This window comes from Erpetoichthys calabaricus, chromosome 18 (genome assembly GCF_900747795.2).
Source record: "Erpetoichthys calabaricus chromosome 18, fErpCal1.3, whole genome shotgun sequence".
Taxonomy (NCBI): Eukaryota; Metazoa; Chordata; class Cladistia; order Polypteriformes; family Polypteridae; genus Erpetoichthys; species Erpetoichthys calabaricus.
This window is the reverse complement of record NC_041411.2, coordinates 37711743-37725184: the sequence shown is the minus strand read 5'-3', so window position 1 is coordinate 37725184 and position 13442 is coordinate 37711743. Positions and strand designations below refer to the sequence as shown.

At 39.5% G+C, this 13442-nt stretch overlaps 1 protein-coding gene across 8 annotated transcripts in view; it reads right to left on the bottom strand.

Annotated features, from left to right (window-relative positions):
• The window catches only part of grip2b (glutamate receptor interacting protein 2b), a 458459-nt gene that overhangs the window by 57996 nt on the left and 387021 nt on the right, over positions 1 to 13442 (bottom strand). For all 8 annotated transcript variants that reach the window (XM_051921295.1, XM_051921294.1, XM_051921290.1 and 5 more), the window contains 2 exons: positions 8653 to 8808; positions 1260 to 1446 (listed from right to left, as the gene is read on the bottom strand). In XM_051921295.1, coding sequence (XP_051777255.1) covers positions 1260 to 1446; positions 8653 to 8808 — 343 coding nt within the window. The remainder of the gene's footprint in view (positions 1 to 1259; positions 1447 to 8652; positions 8809 to 13442) is intronic.

The following is a 13442-nucleotide window of genomic DNA, read 5'->3' as shown; positions in this document are numbered from 1 at the left end:
CGAGGTTCGATTCCCCGAGAGGGGGGTGCAGTGAGTGTGTACGCCTGATGAGCCCAGAATTAGGGCGAAACATGTGTCGTGTACTCTTTGCATTATTTGACAGTAAACTATTTCAACCATATATATATATATGGAAGAGAAGGTCTGTGATACGGTTTGCATATTAGCAGCTGGAGATCCACAAAGGGAGAAAAATGAATCACGTATCATAAAGTAGTTTTTATTCCTGAGCTTTCAGCCCCTACCAGGAGACTCCATCAGAGGATAATGCTTAGACTTACAAAAATCAAAGGCAATATACAGCACAATTCGTTGGGGTGGCAGCGATATTTACAGGTGGCAAGCTCCATCCTTCTTCCACCCAACTCCAGCTCCCTGATTGAGTGAGGCGGCCCCTTTTATTCAGTCCCCGGGTGTGTCGCAGGTGGCCCCTGAATAACATCCTTGCAGCACTGGGTGTGTCGGAAGTGCTGCAAGGGAATTCAGTCCTCCTTCCGGCAGCACTCCCAAGTGTGGCAGAAGTGCTGCATATTCAAGTCCAGGGGCTATCCAGGCACCCCCTGGCGGTGGCCACAATGGAGCAGAGGGGTTTGATCCACCATCTCAGTGGCCCCCGTACAACCCAGGGGTGCTGCCCCCTTGTGGCCCAGGGAAAACACTGCCCTTCTTCCGGTAGTCCCGTAGTTCTGGCATCCCGGTGGGGCAAGGTCCCTGGACATCTGTCACAATAAATTGTATACAGATTTTATTTTTTTCTCTCCAGCCGTCTGGAGTTTTTTTTTTGTTTTTTCTGTCCCCTCTGGCCATCGGACCTTACTCTTACTCTATGTTAATTAGTGTTGTCTTATTTTAATTCTTACTTTGTCTTTTATTTTTCTTTTCTTCATCATGTAAAGCACTTTGAGCTACATTATTTTTATGAAAATGTGCTATATAAATAAATGTTGTTGTTGCATACACACACACTATTGATGTACCATATTTCACAATCTTGTGAGCGACTACTCATTCTTAACAGATTATCAGTATATTCTCTGACTGCATGACCTCTGCCTTTTTTATGCACTTGCATCTGTTTCAGTTTTTAAGCACAGCAATACTGTAGGATGAGAAGTGTAACATTGATAGGCTTTCACCTTTAAAAAAAGATTAATATAATAATAATTGTCCTTTTTTGAAATGTAAATAGCCTTGGAAACAAATAAATAGCTCATCAGAGATCATGAAGGTGATCGACTTCAGCTTTAAAGTAAACTCACCTTTCAGCAGGGCTGTCTGGTTCAATAAAGCGGATAAGTGGGGGACTTGAGAGGGTCTCTGTGGCAAAAATCCCACCCTGAAGTTGAATTCCAAAACCATTTAATGGGTCGCCTCTGAGAACCACCTCACTAGTTTCTGTGTGAACGATCTGTCCTCCTGGACCCACAGTACTTGAGGCCAAAGATACTAAAGAATGAACAAAGAAAAGTTTAGCTGTGTGTTTGACAAAAGGTTAAAGTAATTCTCAAGGATATCCTCAAAAATAATTTAACCATAGTTCACTCTAATCAACATTCTCACAAAAGAACTTCAATTTAAGAGAAACTGTGTCCGCCTAACCACCCATTATTTCACGTACTTGTAAAAACAATCGTTAATGTCCTAGCAGAGTCTTTAATGGCTACCAAACATCTGTTTATGCTTATATGTATGGACTCATCAAGAGTTAGCCCTATAATGAGAACAGCTTAAACTGCACTAATCATGTCATCCATCTATCATTTTAAGTTGTACAGCCCAATCTCAGTGACTTTCACGTTCAACTCTATTATGCACTTTCATTCTGTGACCAGTGAGGGTGTCTCTCCATGAAATGAGTGAACTTATGGAGAAATGTTTTTTTTTCCCCCCAGACTGTCAGAGATCAGCACAACCTAAAAAGAAATCTTAACCCTGAGACAAAACTAAAGATGTGTGTTTTAGGGGAGCCAATGACTCCAAAACTGGTGTAAGTGGAGCCTAGCGGGGACTGGCACTCCATCCAGTGGTGACTCGCATTTTGAACCCAGTGCTGCTGGGCTAGGCTCCCTCCCCCTGAACTGGAATAAATGGACTTTAAAATTAATCCACATTTGTAACTACTAGTTAGGTAAGTATGCATGCATGGTCCATCCATAGCAATTAAAACAAGAGATTTATCGTGTAGGTATTTGTCCAGTACCTCCATATTAATCGGATATTATTTGCATTATTCACGTTGCATCAAGGCTCGGTGTATATTTTCAAGCAGAGGAAGCATTACATGCACTGCGACGAACATGTTAGTGAAGAAAAATTAATTTGCATCAAGTTGTATTGGCAGATGCCAGCAATGACAACAGCTCACAAGAGTCAGTTAACAGTCACAATAATACTGTACATTCTGGAAGAAGTGAGGTTTTTTTTCCCCCAAAATAACACTTCTGCCACTTCACAGCCTAAAATAAGCTTTTCGTTGTGAATAATTGATTAATCAGTTGCAATTCATTACATTTTTCACTTTCATTCTTTAATGCAGCACATGTGATATGGTGCATTCAGCTGCATGTTTTGTACATCAGTCATTTTTTTTATTTCAATACTTCATTTCATTTACTATAGTAAAGGGGTAGTACATAGCATGATATTTTTGTTGGTGGTTTTGCATTAAAGTTAATGCAATTTTTATGCAATCAGATACCATTGCAAAGGAAGTTAGAAGAAAAGTCAGACAAACCTTCTACTCAGAACATATTTTATTAGGAAGTGTTTGGTTAATATCGACTAAAAGACAGTGGTGGTTTAGACAAATGTACCACCAATACCTTCCAAACAGGAGGCCTGTGGGATAGCCCGCAGAGTGGAGTCCAAGTGTCCTGTCCTGGGTAATTCGTTACAAAATTAGCTGACGCATCAGCAATGCATGACTCCAGCAACAACACACATTATGTAGTGTTATGCACAATATGCCTGTATACATTGTTGTGGATGTGTGCTTGAGGTCCACCTTCCAGGCTCATAATCAGAGGTAAGCACTACCATTTCAGGACATGAGAGCGTGCCGTTGTTAATGGTATCGTCTCTTCTTTCTCCTGCAGCCCTGAGAAACCTCCCAGTGAGGGCAACTGACTCCGCCCCTTCTGGTCTGGCCACTATAAAGTCAAGGCGCACTCGGCACGGATCATTTCATTCTGGAGACGGCAGACCACAGAACAGAACATCCCTCCTGAATACGGAGCGTTGAACCACCCTGAGTTTGCCTTATTTTGCCCTGCTTTTTCAGTTTTGTTGTATTTATATGCCCCATTAAGCACCTGTTCAATTTGGGACTATGCAAATATTTAAAGGGGTGCCCTGGATGGTTCCCCAACATTTCTTTTGTGGACGGTGTGTTCCACAGGGCTGCATGCAAAGCACACAGGAACACTGATTTAATGTACACGTCATTCTAATATTAGTTAAAGCTAAACATATTGACACTGCGCTGTTAAATATTATTTTACTGAAAAATTGAGAGATTTAACAAATCCACAGCAGTACTTTCAGTACAAACAACAGTACACGAAAGTAATACAAAAATAATTAGTAGACTGCCATTCTTTATTGTTTATGGCACTTTCATAGCAGGCACACCATAAAGCTCTTTACAAATCATTTCTTCCATTTTTTGCATCAGGCATTTGCATTGAGCACCAAAGACAGTGGGAGAGGAATGAAGTGTTTTCACTGTGCTTGAATGAGATTCAAGTGGCTTTTGAGAGTTTGTTTTCAAAACTGTATCTTATTTCGTCAATACTTTTTTTTTTTTTTTTAAGCATCTATTGTCCTAACACAATAAATAAGAAAATAAAACTTGTATAGAATTTCAATGGAAATGATGAAAAAGTGAATCCACAGGTGTAATTTCAAATGATTCAGTACACAAAAAAACGTTTAAAATGTTTTTCAGGCATCATTTGCACAATAGGTCAGGCTTGAAACACACAGATTTCTTTTCTGTCTTCATAAATAATACCTCACACAACACAGTTCTCGCCTTTATACCTTGTTCTAAGCAGATGCTTAAAAAGTTGAAGATTAAAATATCATTCAGACTTTAGATGCTAATGTCATTATAATGTATCCTAGAAATTTGATTCTGTTCATCTGGACAAAGTTTTTAAATGGGAGAAATATTTCGAGACTTATCCAAGTCTCTTCCTCAGTCTCAATTGACTGCAGGTTTCCCCAACCTTATAAACAGTACCTTTGCTTAATCACAGAGTCTAGCACCATTGACAAAGGGCCAGTTGATCAGTGATATGCAAATTGTCCACTGATTAGTAGACGTGTGAACCATTCATAGAGGGTTGAGGAATGGCTGCAATCACAGCATTATAAGATGGCGACAGATGTACCCTTAGGCCCCCTCCTCTATTCAGAGATGGTCGTTCCTTTTTCACATAAATGGCCTCCTTGATTCCTCTCTCAAACCAGCGCTCCTCCCTGTCCAGGATGTGCACCTCTTCATCTTTAAAGGAGTGACCACTATCCTGTAGATGTAAATAGACTGCGGAGTCCTGGCCTGACGAGGAAGCTCTTCTGTGTTGTGACATGCGCTTAGCCAGTGGCTGCTTGGTTTCCCCGATGTACAATTCACGGCACTCCTCCTGGCACTTAACTGTGTAAACTATGTTACTCTGTTTGTGCCGTGGGACCCGATCCTTGGGATGGACCAATCTTTGGCGTAGCGTGTTTTGGGGTTTGAAAGCCACTGAGACCTGGTGTTTTGAGAAAATGCGCCTCAGCTGTTCCGATACTCCTGACACATACGGGATCACTAAGGGTTTTCACTTAGGCAGTGGATGTCCTTCCTCTCTCATGAATCGCTTGGAGCGTTCTTTAGGTGTCCTCCCTGCTTTGACAAAGGACCAGCTGGGATATCCACATTTACTCAGGGCCTTTTTGACGTGGTGTTCTTCTGCTTCCCTGGCCTCTGAGTCTGTGGGAATGGTGATAGCTCTGTGTTGTAGAGTCCTAATGACACCTAGTTTGTGCTCTAGTGGATGGTGAGAGTCAAACCTTAGATACTGGTCCGTATGTGTGGGTTTACGGTACACATCCACTTTCAAATGTCCCCCGTTGACGATGGAAATTTCACAGTCTAAGAAGGCTAGCTTGTTATTTTTCATATCCTCTCTTCACGTCTACTAATCAGTGGACAATTTGCATATCACTGATCAACTGGCCCTTTGTCAATGGTGCTAGACTCTGTGATTAAGCAAAGGTACTGTTTATAAGGTTGGGGAAACCTGCAGTCAATTGAGACTGAGGAAGAGACTTGGATAAGTCTCGAAATATTTCTCCCATTTAAAAACTTTGTCCAGATGAACAGAATCAAATTTCTAGGATTTCCTTACCTGGATTATTGAGCATGCATCGAGACATTATAATGTATCCTGATCACATCTGAAATGTTGCTGCCCTTTTCATTTAGAAATGCCAGCTTTCCCTAAAGACTCACCTTTTCTCCGTGCTGTGTACATGTCACCTGTCAGTGGGTCACGTGGCTTGCATTAAACCCATTTTATTATTCTGGTAATCAGAAACAGGGCACAGACACATTTCATATATTTTCCAAAGCTAGAAGCTTCATTTTGCTTTGTTTCTCAAATTTGGTGCTTTAAATAATTTTTCTCTTGGTTTTAAGTTTTAATTTGTGTTCATTGTGTACTTTGAATACAGAACACCACTGCTTCATTCAATTGTCCATTTTCTATTTTAAATCAATTTCCAATATCACAGAGAAACATGCTGCTGTTAGGAGTCCAGTGATGTCCTGGGGGGGGCCAGAACAATACAAAAAAAAACAAACATAATCTGGTGGAAAGGCTTTAGATCTGGCCTGCCTCCACACAATGAGAAATGTTTGATTGCTTTTAAATAAATGTGCTGGCGGCATGGGGGCACAGTGAGTAGTGCTGCTGCCTCGCAGTTAGGAGACCCAGGTTCGCTTCCCAGGTCCTCCCTGCGTGGAGTTTGTATGTTCTCCCTGTGTCTGCGTGGATTTCCTCCCACAGTCCAAAGACATGCAGGTTAGGTGCATTGGCGATTCTAAAATGTCCCTAGTGTGGGGGTTTGTGTGCCCTGTGGGTGGGCTGGCACCCTGCCTGGGGTTTGTTCCCTGCCTTGCGCCCTGTGTTGGCTGGGATTGGCTCCAGCAGACCCCTGTGACCCTGTAGTTAGGATATAGCCGGATGGATAATGGATGGATGGATAAATGAGCTGCTGCATTTCACGGGAAGTTCAGGTACTGTGGCTGTTGTTTCATCCTGGCTGCTCCCCTGGCTAAGGTTCAAGTGCTGTTTTTATATGTTTTATCTATCTTTCATTCCTTTTTTACGTTATATTTGTTGTCAATTTGTTTCTATGCATCTGTGTATCTTGTCCTGGGTCCCATGCATTTTGTGGGTGAGTGAGTGGCTCTGAGGCCAAGTATCTGCACTGCGCTGGAAGTTTGTCGTTTCAAATCCAGTTATTGCCAAAAGGGATCCGTTGTAAGGCCCTTAACCTGGAAATTGTTCCAGGGGTGCTGTACAATGGCTGACCGTATGCTCTGACCTCCAAAAGCTATGCAAAAAGACAATATCCCCTCGGGGATTAATTAAAGTAAATGAAATCAGAAAAAACATATCAAAAATTCTACAATCACTGTCAAGGGACTGAGCTCAGCCACATAAACGCATAGAGCAATCCATAGTCTCTTGGAATTCATTGAATGCGCTTACGAGTTGGTGAGTTTTGACAATTACTGTGCTTTTTTTGTGAATTACTGGATTTTTGATCTTATGCTTTGTTTTTGACTTTGTTTGCTGGATTTGTGATTGGGATTTATTTGCCTTGGTGTGTCTGTTGTGTCTCTTGTACGCTTTGGAGCTTCACTGTTTAACAGAACCTTTTTTTGAAAAATAAATCTTTGAGTTATAAAGATTCTACATTGCCCTCAGTGTTACTAGCTGGGTTTTCAATAATATTTCACCCTGTGGTGGGCATTTTGAGTCATTGTTTGGGACTTTCATGCTTGGGAACTCGCAAGTTCATAACAAAGTTTCATCTTAAATGATTAGGCAGGGTGGAAAAAAGCAGGAGTGGGATTAGACATCTACAATATGTGAATAAGCAATGGTAAAACAAATCAAGCACATTACAAAAAACTCATAGAACTAAAAAGTGTAATTCGGACATTGAAATACTGACTGAATTTGTCCACAGCACTGCCTAACGAGATAAGTTACATCATCCTTGTTAATGTTTATTAACTCAGCAAGACAAATGATTTAGTCTGCTACCAACACTCTAATGACGAATCATTCTGACCCTAGAATACTGATGACTTCACTCAGGGGAACTTTGGAAGGAACAAACTTCTATCACGATGTTCCAGCTGTGGACACAACAAGCTGGACATGTTAGTGCCTTTAAATGTAAACTAGTGACATGACTGGGCAGATCTGACAACATTTTACTAGGACTACAGCATCTTTCTTATGATCCAAGCCGGAGGTTCTTGAGCATGTTTGAGGGGTTGAAGTTTGTTATAATATTTACATTTTTCTTGAGCTTCTTTACTTTACCCATGGAGACAAATAAATTATTATCTACATATCTGTTTATCTACAGTAAGGTGTAGGTGACATATGCAGCAGTATGACTAAGCACTATCAGTTCACCAACAATCATAACATTTGCTGTATTCTTACTAATCTATCACTCTGAAAGTGTATATGTTCCCTTTTAAATCATGATTCAAATATTAATAACTTGACTGCTCTACTTCCTCCATTCTGCACTCCTCTCATGTCAACCTCTTGCTTTTTTGCTCCTTGAACAATTTTAAAGGAAATTTGTAAATACAATGAGGGACTTTCAGTTAATATTGTATTACAATAAGACTACATAAATGCTTTCTCTTTATTCATTTATTAATTCTTCTTCATCCAGTTCAAGAATGTGAAGGAGCTGGAGCCAGTCCCGAGTAGCTTCAGACACAAGGCAGTGAAACAGGCTGAGACAGGGTGCCAGCCTACCATTGGGAACACACCTGTGTCTGTGCGGTTTAAAATACTCTCAAACCATTGTTTTTTTAAGTAGTTCTTTTATAAACCATCTTGGAATAAAGATGTCTGCCCAATAAATAATCAAAAGTAAGTATGAAAAACACTTAAATGCTGAGACAAAAATACATAAAACAGACATGGGATTCTCTAACCGTTGAGCCACAAAACAATCTTATTTAAATGTTTATTGTACCTTAGGCATTGAATGTTACATTTAAAAAAAAAACACCATCCATCTATTTTCTAATCTGTTTACCTAATTCACTGTCAAGAAGGGCTGTTGCTAATTCTAAATGATGTGCCAACCCGTCAGCAGTCCTACTCAAGCACACACTCATTCACTCATATAGGGTTAATTTAAATTTACCAATACACTTAATACACACATTTTTAGAATGTGATGAGAAAGTCAGAACGCCCAAAGAAAAACCCACACAGAAGAATGACTGGGTCATAAACATAGGGGAATAAGCAATCTGTTACCCAGCATGCCGTATTACCCTGTTTAACTGCTGAATTTTCAATAAACACAGCACCTAAAAGTCACAGAAATACATACGTGAGCTCTTGTGTTCCTTTTTCCTTTGCCTTCTTTTCATCATTGTGTTGCGTGGACTCATGGGGTGTGAATTACGGGGAAGAGTGCTAGTGGAGTTTTGACAGGAATAACCAGGAGTATTCACTGGGCCAGGAGAAAAATTAGTGGACACCAACGCTAAATTCAGGAACAGCACAAGGAAGAAAAAGAGAGTCAGACACAATAAAAATCAGTTCACAAAAGTAAATTGAGTTTTCATGTAGACAGAGGGGAGGAAAAATATACTTTTTAAAAACAATGTTAATACAGTAACTAGGTGAAAGTATAAATACAGAAGTAAAACAAACCCTGACAAATTGTTGTATTTCATAAATTAATAATTTTATTAATAAATTAAATGTAAACATGCCTTTAGACAGACTGAGTTAAAAAGAGTGATCACTTCACTTGCTGGGACCCCCAGTATTCTACAAGATGGGCTGGAGCATCAGAAATTACACCATTGTTATATCACTTTATCACCTAAGTCCATATATTCGCTATCTTTTCGCTTTTACCTTTTCTTCAATATCGCATTGAATTTTGATTCCGTGTTTGGAATTACTTACGTATAACTGCCTGCGAGTGAATATTGTTTCTTTCTCTCTGCAAGAAATGTGTCTGACAATAACTCGCGGGACATGAAAGAGTCTCTCTGAGAAAATCACGTCTCGTCTCCTTCCAATTTTTTTTTTATGATAGATAGATAGATAGATAGATAGATAGATAGATAGATAGATAGATAGATAGATAGATAGATAGATAGATAGATAGATAGATAGATAGATAGATAGATAGATAGATAGATAGATAGATAGATAGATAGATAGATAGATAGATAGATAGATAGATAGATAGATAGATAGATAGATAGATAGATAGATAGATAGATAGATAGATAGATAGAAAGAATTCTCGAGACCTCAGCCAACTACTTGCCCATCTCCTCTTTGGCATTCTAAATATACATTTGTTCTGGGCAGACCAATAGAACTACAGAATCTTTTCATCTTCGGAAGAGCAGTTTATTCAAATTACTTCAAAATACGAATCCATAAACAATTCTAGAAAGTTGATTAAGTTCATCTGGACATAGTTCTTTTCCAGGGAGATATGTTACATCACTCATCCAAGTGACTTCCTCAGTCTCAGTTGACTGCAGGTTTCTCCAACCTTATAAACAGTACCTTTGCATAATGACCAAAACTAGCACCATTGACTAACAATGGGCCATGTGATCAAAGATATGCAAATTGTCCATTGATCAATGGCCATGAGTACCATTCACAGATAGTTGGGGAATGGCTGCAAACACGGCATTGTAAGATGGTGAAAGATGTACCCTTAGGCCCCCTCTTCAGTTCAGAGATGGTCATTCCTTTTTCACGTAAATGGCCTCCTTGACTTCTCGCTCAAAGGGGGCCTAAGGGTGAACTGAATCAACTTTCTAGAATCTCCTTACCTGGATTATTGATCATACATCGAGACATCCATAAAGAATGACAAGAAAAACATACGTACAGTTTACTTGTCTGCTAGACCAGTAATAAGTGGTATAAAAAAAAGTCTTCAAGACCTGCTTTTACTACTACTCCAAAACATCAGAATAAAATATTAACAACCCTCATGTTCTTTCCAAATTACTAAAATAAGAGATTCAAGGTTATTGACACAATTTCAACAAATAGTGCAAATTCCCTCTATCCACAGATTCCGTAATACAGATTTGCTTACCCACTATTATAAAAGTGTGACTCATTTCACCACCACCTATTCATCACTGTAAACATTAGAAAAACAAATTCTGAGAGTCCCATACTGCAACATGCCCTTAGATGTCCAGGCCTGCCTGCGTGCTACACTGAATAGATCAAGAAATGTCTAGCCAGCTGTCAAGATGTGTGGGTAAGCCATTGAATCCCATTCAAAATGGGGACCAGGGCTTTCAATTTTTACCCACAAACGGGGAATTTCCAGTAAGAGTGGGTCATAAGCTCACCCTGATTATGGCCCAACTCTTTGTACACGCTGCTCATCACTACTATAGATTTGTTGGGTTACTGAGGTCATCAGATTAAATTTCTGTTGGCACTTTTCCGATGCAGGTACTTTTTTCAGGAACTACAGATGTTTAAGAAAAACTCAAGAACTTTTATAGCATCCTCCAGTTTGAACACTGGAGAGTTTCCTGTGAAGATGGAGTGCTGCACTTCACACCGCATCACTCTGGCACACCATGCCTTGCACCGCATCAAAACAATAATCTCCCCTGTGAAGTCATGATTGCTCTGCAGCTATATTTTTGAATAAAAGCACATTTGTTCTGTTATATTTGTACCTTTTGTGAAAGTGTTTCTTTGATATTTGGAATTCAGGCTTCACACATTATACACTTCATGTTTACATTTTGTCAGTTATTACCAAAACATGAAAAACGTTTCTGTTTTAACGATGTGTTTACATAGATCATTGCAGACACGGAACACACATGAAATGCATGTGTTCCAAATAATGATATAGTATTTATAAAATGTGTTATTTTGCTTAGCTTCTCACTCTATACAACTCCAAGCACCTAACACGCAGGTAAACAGACTTGAGCTGAGAAAACTGTGCGGGGTGGGGGATGTGATAGCAGGCTGTTGCTGCTTATCAACACATTTACAGGTCAAAAGACGCTAATTGGAGAAGTGTGAAGCGATTTAAGGTGGGACAGATCTACGAGTTTTTTCGTAGGCTCTGGTAATTCTAGTGTTAAGTAATAAGGTGGAGGGATCTCCAGTGGACTCTTCTTTGCTCGTCACATATTTTGCATGAAGGTTACAATTCCTGTTGTGCAGTGGGAATGCAACACAAAAAAGCGACCCATTGCCCACATTCAAAGGTGGGAAAACTCCTTTTACTGTACATCTCATGGCAAGAGCTATGCAGTATAACCTGTTGAGAATGTAGATGAAAGAGATGCCATGATTCAGTAATAGTGCGAGATACCAGCATTAACCACTTCACTAATCATACTACCCTTATTTCTTTTTTTTTAATTTTTAATGAATAAAATGCAGAGAAAATTATTTTTAACTATTTTTTTTCAGAAACCACTAATATATTCTACTTTCTCTGGAAGGTCCATTGTCAGTTTTAATACTTTTAGTTTATTGCTTCGGTCTTTAATGAACTAAAAAAAAAAAATCAATAGTTACCATATATGCTCACGTACAAGTCGGTCTTGGAACCCAAAAAAATTGATCATAAAATTAGACCCCGACTTGTACAGTCATTCAGAAATGCGACACTTATTTATTATCTTCTTATCCAATCTTGCACCAGTTTGTCAGACGCATTGAATTTTGTTGCAGCAGTGCAGTTACCAATTTCTTTCACTACTTCAACGATGTTTAATTTAAAAACAGCTTCATATTTTCTTCTGATCGAACGCTCCATCGTAGATAAGGAATGCTCTTACCATAAAGGTGTATGAGGGTGTGAGATACAAAAAACATAAATCAGTTCAAACATTGCTTCGGAATTGTTCGGGTATTACCATGTGGTCACGTAGGCACAATAGAGAGAGAGAGAGAGAGAGGGGTTAGGGGCACACGCTGATACAACGCATTGCTGCACCCACATAGGACAAAATGGCAGTGTGCTCCGTGGTTACTCTCTCAGGTGGGTGTTAGCATATTATAATCCCTTGTACCAATAGCGTGAGTTTCACACATTCGAGTTATATGACTGACATTATAAAATACCAGAAATTATACTGTAAAATCAAATCCCGACTTATCCGCAAGTATATACAGTATACCAAATGGGTTCTCATTTTTCAGGTAAAGAAGACAGAATTCTCAAGGTAAGATAGTTGTACTCATTAATCATGGTGCCAGAGAGTACAGACGTGCTGCATGCTGATTAGCTTATACAAGTAAGAATTTCACTGTAGTCTGTACATGTGTCAATTATGACATTGCAAATACTGCTCTGAATGTATAACAATCTGCTGTTTCCAGGCAAAGTAGCCTATGTGTTGTCACACATGACAATCATGATATCCATGATGAAGAGTTTTATTACATTAAAAACAACTGGCTGCTCCAAAAGTATCTGGTTCTAGTGTAGACAAGGGTGGTGCATACAACCACTTGTCAACACAACCAAGATATTTTCTTCTTCTCTTCATATACTGTAACACTGACCGTTGATGCAGCCTGAAACATTACCACTGATCGCCAAAGATGGAAGTGTATCATGAGTGAAGTGCGGAATCCAGTGGTACCTACAGCAGCGTATTGGTTGAGAGGACATCCCACTCCCCTAGGCGCCAGCTAAAAGACCCTAATGCTAAGGCTAATATAACACTTAGATAAAAAAAAATGTAGTGAAAGTTGTAAAAAAAAAAAGGAAGGTGAAGGATATTGGTTATTTGAGTCAGGGGTTTCCACAAATGACTGATGCCAAAATTAAAGAAGACATTTTCATTAGTGAACAAGAAACATGACACCATCAATAGCAAGTGGTGTAAAGGTCTGCTAGTAGGGTCGGAGGAAATCACATGGAAGGCATTCAAGGATGTTGTTGAGAATTGCCATGGTAGCTACAGAGCATCAAACAACATCCAGCTGATTGACAACATGCTTCAAGCATACAAAAGCTTGAAGTGTGACATGTTGCTAAAGATTCATTTTTGGCATTCACACTTGGACTTTTTCCCCTGCTAATGATGGTGCGGTCAGCAACGACCATGGTAAATGTTTGCAGCATGACATTACAATGAT